The sequence below is a fragment of the Clarias gariepinus genome, chromosome 4, assembly GCF_024256425.1.
Source record: "Clarias gariepinus isolate MV-2021 ecotype Netherlands chromosome 4, CGAR_prim_01v2, whole genome shotgun sequence".
Classification (NCBI taxonomy): Eukaryota; Metazoa; Chordata; class Actinopteri; order Siluriformes; family Clariidae; genus Clarias; species Clarias gariepinus.
This window is the reverse complement of record NC_071103.1, coordinates 20,348,847-20,360,457: the sequence shown is the minus strand read 5'-3', so window position 1 is coordinate 20,360,457 and position 11,611 is coordinate 20,348,847. Positions and strand designations below refer to the sequence as shown.

Sequence of the window (11,611 nt, the reverse complement as noted above, 5' to 3'; positions counted from 1 at the left end):
ACTTTATCTCTCTGTATAAATGGGTGATATTTATAGAAGTGCAGCAAAAAGCTAAAATACATTTATTGTATACGGGATAATAAGTGCAGATTCCTGCTCTGAAGCTAAAGGATGAGGATGAGGAAAAGTGGGATATATACTGGGACACTAAGATCACTGCCAAAGCAATGCATTCTCAATTGACTATATACAATACAATGCAGTACTTAAACTGATTATAGCCCTAGATTTGCCTTACTGCTTGATTATACTTTATTATAGCCTTCTGTTCACATCAATGAAAATAAAGGAACTCATTACATACAGAATGTTTGAACAAGCAACCATATGCATAAAACATTGTAGCTCCTACTTTCCATAAATAATCCAGATGAGAACACAAACCGTGAACTCGTCTGAACAAAAACGGACAATGAGGAAAAAACAAATATGCTAATTATTATATAAGTAATAAATAAAAATATCTACACCCACCCTTCTCCAAAAAAATAATTTCACACACACAAAGATAATCTTCAAAGATTTAATTTACTGGGAATTCAGTACAGTAATTACTGTAGGATTTTCTCACTCATTAGAACTTGCAGTTAATTTAAAACACGTACAATAAAATCGATCAGTTAATACAGAAACATACATACACTGAGAATTACATAATCATTGCATTGCAAAAACTCACTAACTCTATTGTGTACCATACATAATACTAATAACAATTTTCATAGACTGCACAAAAACACATGGAGTAAACATTGCTCCTTCTTCATAGTGGCAGACGTCATGTTACTCATTGAGGTAGAAAGGGGCAACATGTTCTAAATATTAGAACATCTTACATTTGCTCTATTTGGATGAAATCCAAATAGTCCTTAGTGGTCATCATTGAGATAGATTTAGAATAGGTTTGTTATTTTAAGAGTTCAAGTTTTTGTGAAATGAATGAAATTTTGTTCCCAAGCCTGCATTAATTGGAATCAAAAGTTAAAATGTGATGCGATTTATACGCTTGATATAACTGCATAATACTAAAACACTACATTTAACTCAGCATGCTGTTAAATGTAACCTAGGATAATTATTGTGTGTATTTTTGCCCCCTTGTTTCCAGTTAAAACCATCTACTAGCTCAAATATAGATTCGCAGATATATTCCTATTACTGACTGAATACACAGTCGACATCAATCAAAATACTAATCTCTGAATGAGTAGAGTTTGACAGTGTTTTTTTTTCCAGTTATCCGCAAACCTGCAGTGTGCAAAATATGAGTCTGGCGAAGGACATGCTGTAGTGCTGCACTGCACTGCGGCATGTAAATACAAACAGAATTACACGGGCACTCTAGCCAGCTCTTTAAGCTTATAATATGAAGAAATATAATATGACAAAAATAAAATAAAATAAACTTAAAAAGCCTATCATTCCTCATCACCCTCAGTTCACTGTTTCACACACATGGAGCAACCTGTTGTTGAAGTCTTCTGGCTGGTCAGCAAATACATAGTGTCCTGCTCCTCGTATGGCCTAGACACCAGACATAGACGAGTGAGACGAGACTATTGTTTACTAATTCAGTGATCACAAGAAACATTCTGAGAATAAAATACAAGCTTTAACAGTTGACTAAATGCTTCCCTGATATAAATATGCCTCTTTATGTCTTTAATAAGACCTTTGTTAATACTTTAATATCTTTGTCTTTAGCGAAAATCAAACACATAAATCTTATAGAAAATCCAGGGAAATCCTAGATTCAGGTCAGTTCTTAACAAACAAACAATCGTGATAAATCTCAATGCTCAATGTAGAACTCACGATTAGCTCCACGTGGGAATTTGGCCTCATTTCTTTGATTGAATTGCCGGAGTGGCCATCTATGCTGGAGCGTGACCCATAGATCACGGTAATGGGAATGTCACTGTGAATCAGGCCAACACGCTGCAGCATAGGCCGCTTGGCCCAGCCGTAGGAAATGGTCATGTTTTTGAAAGCTGTTTCCCCACTACAAATAAAAAGTCAGTTTTTAGGGCATAATTATTGCAGACAGATCTGACCTGGTAATATTAAATGAAATATAACATATTATTAATTTTTATTGTTAAAAACAAAAAACACAATTTTATTGTTTACACATTATTTTAACTAATAACAAACATAAGAAGAATTTTGTGTACCTGAGAGGAAGAAAGAGAAACAGGTTAAAGACAGACTTAAATAAAAAATGAAATAAATAAATAAACACACCTTGGGCTTTGAACGTTAAGATGGTAGATGTACTCTGCGACTGTGTTGTCATTAAACATGGCAGAATATTTCTTTTTAAAGTCAGGTCGCACAATCTGCACTAGACCTGGACCTAAATGGTGAGAAAATGGCACATTATTATGGTGCAAAATAACCTTGCAGCTATTCATGCCCACATGACTAATTAATTGTTTTCTTGGCTGATGGGTTTAATCCATAGAGTTGTTTGATGTTTACGAGGGGCCTTCAAGTCAAACCGAGATGATGAAATGTCTTGTGAATGGAGACGTAAAATTGATTGCCATTTACAGTAGATTCAGCTTGATTCTCAGCTGCAGTAAAACATTTGAATGGTGCAAGCGTTTTAAAGCAGGTGGTACATCTGTGAATGACAATCCTGGCTGAGGTGTCTCGGAGCGCATTACAGTTGTTTCCATGAACATTCAGCGACTATGACCGTCTTAAGTGGAGCACACTCAGGAAAAAATTGCCTGGTTTGATTACCAAAGGCTTTCTGTTTTTTCATGACATTAAATGAAAGATGCTGCTCACTGCACCACTTGCACATTACCAGAACTCACCCGACAGTTATTGCCATGTCTCCCTTACAGTCCTGACCTTGTTCCAAGCCATTTCCACATGTTTAGGGCATTAAATGAGTTCTTGGGAGGCCAGCGTTTCAGACGTGAAGCAGGCAGTCCGATATTGGCTCTGGCGTACAGAGATTTAATCTAATGTTAACAAATACTTGTACAAAATATTATCCAGTTATCTTAACAGAATGCAAGTGAGATGTGAGCAATGACCAATGTACTCACATCTCATGATTAGCTGCATGTGGGAATTTGGCCTCATTTGTTCCCCATCACACCGCATGTGTGATGGGGAAAATTATTAGCTCTTCCAGTGGGTGTCAGATACTATTGAAGTGTTTAAAACACCTACGCAACTGTCTATCATTACAGATTCTGTACATTACATAAAACCAAAACGGCAGTGAATTAAGCTGTCTACCCACCCGTTTTCCTTTCTTCCTCATATTGCTGCTTATGCACCGAGCACTTTACATCCAGGACTGTATTATTATTATAATCTGTGCAATACTTTGCAGTGTGAACAGGTATTGTCTGAACAGAGACTGTTTGCACCATCCAAATCCTGCGGCACATATATTCCATTATATATATTTGTTACATTTATATTTTTGTGCAATTATCTTTTTTGTTTATTCTTAGATTTTCTTTATTGCTGCTGGTCTCTGAGGGCTACCAAGCAAACAAATTTCATTGCATTACCACAATGACACTAAGATTTCTTTATCCTTATCTTTATTCGTAAGCTGATTAGATCATTGGCCATTTTGAATGAGTGGAAAATATAAAACTGCTCACTTGACATAATTTTAAATTATCGCTTGCAGCATTGTACTCAGTACAGCAGAGTTTAAAGAGTCTAAACAAAACATGTAAATTTTTTTCAGGTCTGTAAACAAGTAAAATAAACTAACAAGCAGTTGCTTAAGGGGCATTAATTACTGTATGAGTCAGACTTTTTTTTCTTATCCTACCAAGTGGTCCTGCAAGACGAAGGCCAGCCAATGGGTTGAAGGGGCTGAGAACAGCGCCGAGGGCTTTAATCCACACAGGAAATGTTCCGTCCTGTTCACCAGCCTCTGGACACTCTGGAAAACCCCACGGCTCCACCAGGATCAGGTGTTTTACCCTGAATAACGTGAAATAAACATGACATAAACTGAATTTGTATACAGAGCTATTGCAGCACAATTATCATCAGAAAAATCATGAGGCATGACTATATTAATCTCATGGCCACCATTGCTATTCTGTGTAGCAATCCATTCATAGTAAGCTTCAAAAATACAAAACAACACTAAACAGACCAGGCTGAATAAAGTTACATCTAAACCACAATAAGAAATTATTAAACAGTGAGGATACGGTTAAATCTCTTCTAAAGAAAAAGAGTGTAAGGAAGATGTGGAGTTAAAAAACAACAACTTGGGAATAAAGTCAACACCTTAATTACACCTACAGCATCACAGCAAGGGAGAATGCTTAACAAATAGAATAGCAAAGCTAATTTAAGGCAGGTTAAATTACATCTCACACTGACATTTATTGATTAGAACACAGTTTTCACAAAAATGGCATCTTTTTTTTATTTGCAAGATACTACTAGGCCTCATTTATCAAGCTGGTTATAACTGTATGTATTGTGTGTATGTAGGCTGTTCAGACAAGCTTAAAAAAACCCAAAAAGAATTTACACAAAAAGTGCCATCCACAGCCATCTATTACCCAAAGACTAATTTATATCTCTGTGTGTAAACTAATATAAACCTTAAAGAGTATATTCATTTCAAACACACACAAATCTATTGAAAATTTTCATTTACTGTGAAAAGTCGTTTCACAGTAAACCAAGTAAATCAAAAATCCGGAACAAATACATTAATAAAAAATATATAATAAAAAAGTTTGAACACACCTTCTAAGTCAATGTTTTTTGTCAGGACAGCAAAACCAAAACTTACTTCTGCTGTAGAGGAGAAGTTTATTAAAAGTTACCAGCCTCAGAAACCACCAATTAACAGCACCTCAGATTAGAGCTGGTTATAACCATTTTATATGTTATGAAGACTTTACAGAGCATACTGTAAGTAGCAGACACATCTCAATATCACCTATTTAAAGGAGATTATTGCATATTTTGCATTTTGTCAGTATTGCTTTATAATGTAGAATTATTTTTTTTAAAGCCCATGAAGTTATAAGGTATGTCCAACCTTTTAAAATCTAGTCACTTAATTAGGACGAAAAAGAAATGGCACCCTATAAAAGGAAAAGCCAATGTACTGCACTGTGTTAAAGATCCCTCAAAGATTTAACACTCACCACAATTAGACGACACTCATCGACATTTCAGTCAATCATTGTTTTTAATCAAAAGTTTTATACGCATCATTATTGCATGACTCGTATTTTTAAACATAGACATGTGCACATCTGACTACCCAAGTCTTCACAACGTGTACAAACCAAGTTTGGAATTGCCACAGAAAATCACACACTGTACACAGTAATTATACAAGTAGGCAGGTACTGTATGAAGGTGAGTAGGCAGAAAAATGACACAGTTTCTGAAATGGTGGTAAACAAAGTTAAACCTTGGACTGCAAGCATAATTTGTTCCAGAACCAGGCTTGTATATCAAAGCACTCGTATGTCAAATTTCCCTATACGAAATAATGGAAACTCTAATAATCTGTTCCACAACCCAAAACTTATTCATATCAAAATAATTTATACAAAATGTAAAGTACAAATAAAATAAATTAACCTGCACTTTACCTTTAAAAAGAATCCCGACAGAGCAGTGTTTCGTTCCAGTGTGTGTGTTTTTGTGATTTACTAATGGAATCACTGCTCTCTGACAGAGAGAGACTCTGGAAACTGGATCTTTGAAAAGCGCCCTCTTTATTGACATTTGCTTTTGCTTTATGCGCACACACACACACGCGTTGTCACAATGTTATAATAAACAGCACACGTGCACACGGATGTTGACTATATGAATGATGCAAACGCACTGAGACCGAGCATGGGAGAGGATTACCCACAAGCCTGCAGCGTGCGAGAGAAAAGAACCATTGGCTCAGTTGTGATAACGTGATTTTCGGCAGACAGGGCGCATGCTTACTACTAGTATGTCAGGACCTTATCATTTATCAAGCTTTATTTTATTTATTTATTTATTTATTTTATTTATTTTTATTTTAAAACTTTGCTCGTCTTGCAAAACACTCACAGACAAAGCTACTTGCAAACCAAGGTTTCACTGTATGCCTAGAATATTAGCCCAGTTTGGCTTACTAAAACACTTTACTGTGTTACTTATGACTGAGGATTGATAAATGAGACAAATCATCATTTAAAGATGACACAAAGTAAGGCAATGAATTTTAATTGCAAACCTGGAAGGGTATTTAAGTGAGTAGGCTGCTGCCAGGTATCCTCCCAAGTTGTGTCCTAGCAGGATTACCCTCTTCAGGCCTAGTTTTTCCCTCCACTCCTCAATGGACTCCACAAACTGTGTTTCAGCCTCCTGGGCATCGGCACTGAAATCAGGCCTGCTACTCTGACCAAAGCCAAGCAAATCAAGAGCATACACAGGCCTCTGCCGGGACAGAGCGTCCAGGTTCATAGCCCAGAGACCAACTCCACCGCCAAAACCATGCAGCAGCACCAGTGGAGTCTGACGCTCCACACGGTCATCGAACACCAGCGTCCACAGCTTGTTGTCATTGGAGATGTGGACATACTGCTTGGAGAACTTGCTTTGGATGGCTAATAGATGTAAAAACAAGAGAGAGTGAAAGGCTACAAAAAAGAAGAAGTGCTCTCTGTTTAGACTTGCTTAATTAGTAATATGCAGTCATTATGTGCAATTAAAGATAATTTAAGATTATGTCCCCACTATGTCTTGTGGGTAGCATAAGCTAAATCTCCTGCCAGCAAAGACAGATCCTTTCGTTTTGGCATAAGAACACTTCTTAATTTTTTGAAATCTAATTAGAAAAGCTGGTCAAAAAAAGGGCCAATTACACCATAATCACTATAATGACACAACATACCATTACCAAATTAAATATAATATGCACATTATCAGTGGGATTAAATGCAGACTCCTGTTTCTTCATTATTTTAATCAAGCAACAGTAGAAGCAGGACGAGGGGGATCTAATAAATGAACGATCTAATTTCTAGGTTATGAACAAAGTTTTTATATCACTGGCAACTGAGTGACTTGCACACACTCATCACAGCACATCTCGCTGTCTTGCACAGACTTGCACAGGTGGAGGATACAATAGTTGTCAGATATGGTAAGGACGCTTGGTTGTTTGCATTCCCTTTTAGCCATGTGAGTAAAGAGAAAATGTAGAATCAGGAATATACTGGCACGCACGATTCTTGCTAAAATGTGAATCATGATTTTTCTTCATGGCAATTAAAATCACGATTTTTTTCACACTATTTTCATTTTTTCAACCAAAACTTAATTTTAAAAGAAGTTTAAATCAATATTTTAATTATATTTTAAAGTGCGGTATACACAGGACTTTCGACTCCTGTTAATAAATAAAAATCCAAATTTTAGAGCCCTAAAAGTGAATGACTTAGGAGCTGTTGAACATAAACCAAATGTTAACAATAATAAATAAAAATAACTAATAAAGAGCACCTTTACTTTACTGTTAGTTTATATCATTATTATTTTATCAACATAAGGTAAATGTCACAGACTTTGTTAGGTAGTTAAATTTATTGTTGTCAAAGGTTTTATTGCTCAATCTTAACATGCTTCTAGTATACTTCTCTATACAGGTTTAATTAACTAATACAGTAAGTTACTATTGTACATGTCTGTCTGCGTTTGGGCAGTAGTTTGTGTAAAAATAAAAATATAATCTAATGCATACTATGATAAAGCATATACTATCTGCTAAACGCAGGAACAAAAGAAAACAAAATGGAAATTGAGCAAGTAAGTGTTGTGACACGTTAAATGAGGAAGCGAGATGAGAAGTGATTGAGTTGTGTGACTGAATCATTTGCTAATCTCTGACCTGATTGGTGAATAAGTCATGTTTTTTTTCATTTTTGCACTATGAGTGTGACCAATGGGTGTGACTAATACAACATCAGTGATTGTTGTCAAGTAAATAAGTTAACACGTGAATGGAGCGTGATGTGAATGCAGGGAAATACAAGCAAATTGCCGCCATTCAGAAATGAGATGCCTAAATCAAGATTGTAATTTCTTTTTTTTTTTTTTTTCAGATTTATCGTGCTGCCCTAATGGCAAGTGGGTATTTTAGTACTTTAGGAGTTTTGGAAAATGGTCAACACTCACGCTGCAGCATCCTCTCCTCCGCCTCTTCCAGTTTGCCCTGAGATGTCGGGCACCATGAAGGCAGCCAGCTGCTGATTCCCCATGACCTGCAACATGTTTAATATCAATGTTTAGTACTATTGCTTTGGCAAAGCATTTGTATACTTTACAGGTTACAGCATTGGGATATACATAAACATATGGGATATACATAAACACACACACACACACACACACACACTCACTCACTCAAGCTTTGTGAAATGACCAAAAGATGCCGACAAACACCAGGAACAAAACAATGCCCAAGAAATGGAGGAGTGATCTTTAGACAGAGTGCTGAATGGACTAGGTCTTATCAGGATGAGTGTATGGATCACAGTCCACCATGTGTAAGGAAGAGTGACAGTGAGACACCAGTCGACGTGGACATGAAGTAGTGTGAAATGACAAAAGGACGTACTATGACACAAGACATGAGGTCATGCACTAGTCCATCAAGCAAGAGGCTTCACAGCATTGACACCTATGGAGTTTACGATTTACCTCAGAGCTGCGTCCAGGAATTTGATAAGACTGTAGAAAAGAGTATGAATATGCAGAAACACCAGAGCACGATGTGCCAGTCTGAAGCCAAGACAATGTGAAGTTTTTAGAGTTTTTGTGCTGTTAATTAATAAAAAGAAATTACCTTACATCGTTTGTTAGCTCATGAAGCCCATATTTATTTCATATTTGTCATTTAAAGGTTACCATCTTGTATAGCAAAGCCTAATAAACACACAGGTACATTTTAAACAGAGTAAATTCCAATTCAGTTTATTAGAAGCTCGAGATATAGAACAGAGTTTACTAAGTGCACTACATAGTAGTAGATTAGGCATTATTATTTTAGACCACAGGTAGTTCGCTAGTCTGGAGTGCATATGGCGGTTTAGGATCAGACAGGTGTCTATAAACACTGATAACCAGAGAGCCTGCCTGCTAGACAGTGTGTACACCTAAAGTGTAACTGACAGTCCAAAATATAGCCATATTACATCCCGAAAAATATATTAATACAATAAAAATGTGTAAACCACACATTCTTCGGTTTAGAAAGTTATTATGAAGCAGTTTAGCAGCTCTTACCCTAACTCCTGAGACGTCTCTGTGCCGTCAGCCATACTGTGTTTTCAGAAACAGAGGATCTCTGACGTCATCGCGAACTTTGCTTTACAACCGTGCTGTCTGTAAAAGCTGCGCATTGCAAATCGCTCGCTACTCACAATGTAGTCGACTAAGTAGTGTGTGTGTGTGTGTGTGTGTGTGTGTGTGTGTGTGTGTGTGTGTGTGTGTTTGCGTTTCCTCTGTAGTGCACTCCTACATAGAGAAGGAAAGCTGTTGCGACTCAGCCATTCTCAGCACTTTACCACGCTAAACTTTCACCCAACTGTCTGTTCCCAAAAGTCTCAGTACACTCCAAGAAAAATGGGATTATTATTAGATGACAAATAGGGTTTAATGCAAATATATAAATAATCCACATATATCTTGGAAATGTTGTCTTAAGAGATTAAAAATAAAACAAATAAGTAAAGGCTTTCATACATGTATTGTAGGAGTGATTTACATTGAGGCAGCACAGTGGCGTAGTGTTTAGTGATTTGTGTGTGGAGTTTGCATGTTCTCTCTGTGCTTGTTGGTTTTCCTCCACGTACTCTAGTTCCTCCCACATTCCAAAGAAATGCAGAGGCTTACCCGGCTAAATTAAAGCATTTCCACAATGTGAAGAGAACTCAAAGATTGGGCCTAAACAGCTATTTAGACTTAAAAAAACCAGTTATCAGTAGGACTAATAATAAAAAAAGGTTTCAGTTTGTCAGGGAGCATAAGGAATAGACTGTGGAGCATTGGAAAAAGGTCATGTGGTCAGATGAGCCCAGATTTATGTTCTGGCTTCTGTTGGTCAGGTGTCAGTTCAGCAACATTATGTGCCCCAAAAATGGGGTTAGCTGACTACTTGAATATACTGAATAAACAGGTTTTTCCATTAATGGATTTTTTTCTTTCCTGACACCCTGGGCATACTCCATGGTGATGATGTCAGGATTTACTAAGAGTAAATTGTGAAAGAGTGGTTCAAGGAGCATGAAAAATTATTTTCACACATGGATTGGCCACCACAGAATCCAGACCTTAAACCACTGAGAATCTTTGAGATGTGCTAGAGAAGGCTTTATGCAGCGACCGACTCTTTCATCATCCATACAAAATCTTGAAGAGAAATTAGTGCGAAATAAATGTTGTGACATTGCATAAGCTTATCGAAAGGATGCCGTGGCTGCAATCAACGCAAAGGGGATCTAATGAAATATAACTGTATAGTAAGTGACTTTGTTGGCTAGGTAGTGTAGATAAGTTAAATAACTACTAACTAATTAATTTATCTAACATTTAGCACTATGATCTTGTACCTCCAGCAACTTGGTCTGTGTGGATAGGTTTTTTTAGGAGTTAATGTTCTCCCTATGCTTGGTGGGTTTCCTCCAGCAGTCCAAAAACATGCAAATTAGGTGAATTCCCAAATTGCCTGTAATCAGTGTATGAGTGTGTGGTGTGTGCATATATGTGCCCTGCGATGGATTAGCAATTCTATCAGTGGTGTACCCTGCCTTGTGCCTGAAGATCCTGGGAATGCCTCCCATTTGCCAGGGAGCATAAGGAATAGACTGTGGAGCACTGGAAAAAGGTGGTCAGATGAGCCCAGATTTATGTTCTGGCTTCTGTTGGTCAGGTGTCAGTTCAGCAACATTATGTGCCCCAAAAATGAGGTTAGCTGACTACTGTTCTAATGCATTTTTTTATTTCTTGATGGCCTGGGCATCATCAAGGTGACGATGTCTATAGTCTACTAGACCGCTTATCCTGTAAAGTGGCTCCCTGTGACCCTTTACAGGATAAGCAGTGTAGAAGACTATAGACACTGCATGCTACCATGGAGTGTTTGGTCAACTAACCACCACTCCTCACGCTGTTTCAATGTTTCGGCTCCCCAGCACTTCTGCCTGTCGTTTGCGCCATCGCTGTAGACTGTGATCTGTGGTTTTAGTAGCTAATGACCTTAGACTGACTACCCGTTTTTTACTGTAGACATTAAGGCTGCCTACTGTTACAGTTGGTGAGGAACACCTGTGACGGTGACTGGCCACCAAACAAACATAATTTCTGTTCACACACACACACACACACACACACACACACACATACATTTCATTTTGTAATACATCAATTCATTTATGTCTTCATGTTCCTTCTATTCCTTTATTTGCAGTTGGTTATTTATCTATAAAAAATAAATAGGAAGACAGTGTTAAAACAGTCCTGTGCACTTTGATCTCAGAGAGAGAGGGAGTTGTTGGGTTCAGTGTGGTGTTTGGATGACTGGGCGGAGTCTTCAGGACTCAGCTGT

At 37.4% G+C, this 11,611-nt stretch overlaps 1 protein-coding gene across 2 annotated transcripts; it reads right to left on the bottom strand.

Annotated features, from left to right (window-relative positions):
* Positions 1 to 537: 537 nt before the first annotated feature.
* abhd5a (abhydrolase domain containing 5a) lies at positions 538 to 9,332 on the bottom strand. 2 transcript variants are annotated; one of them, XM_053495208.1, is made up of 8 exons: positions 9,292 to 9,332; positions 8,707 to 8,826; positions 8,182 to 8,267; positions 6,239 to 6,611; positions 3,812 to 3,966; positions 2,245 to 2,356; positions 1,816 to 2,002; positions 538 to 1,524 (listed from the first exon to the last, which is right to left on the bottom strand). In XM_053495208.1, exons 1-8 carry the CDS (start codon positions 9,324 to 9,326, stop codon positions 1,435 to 1,437), a joined length of 1,158 nt encoding a protein of 385 aa, XP_053351183.1. In that variant the 5' UTR covers positions 9,327 to 9,332; the 3' UTR covers positions 538 to 1,434. The 2 variants fall into 2 exon arrangements, with proteins under 2 accessions (XP_053351183.1, XP_053351184.1); XM_053495209.1 differs by lacking the exon at positions 8,707 to 8,826.
* Between the last annotated feature and the right edge of the window lie 2,279 nt (positions 9,333 to 11,611).

Bases quoted from the DNA above. Each gene is read 5' to 3' on its own strand.
- abhd5a (XM_053495208.1), bottom strand. From the start codon at position 9,326: ATGGCTGACGGCACAGAGACGTCTCAGGAGTTAGG. The intron at 6,612-8,181 runs GTGAGTGTTGAC...TACATCTATTAG, and splicing joins GGAGGAGAGGATGCTGCAGC to CCATCCAAAGCAAGTTCTCC. The intron at 2,357-3,811 runs GTAGGATAAGAA...CTCACCATTTAG, and splicing joins TCGTCTTGCAGGACCACTTG to GTCCAGGTCTAGTGCAGATT.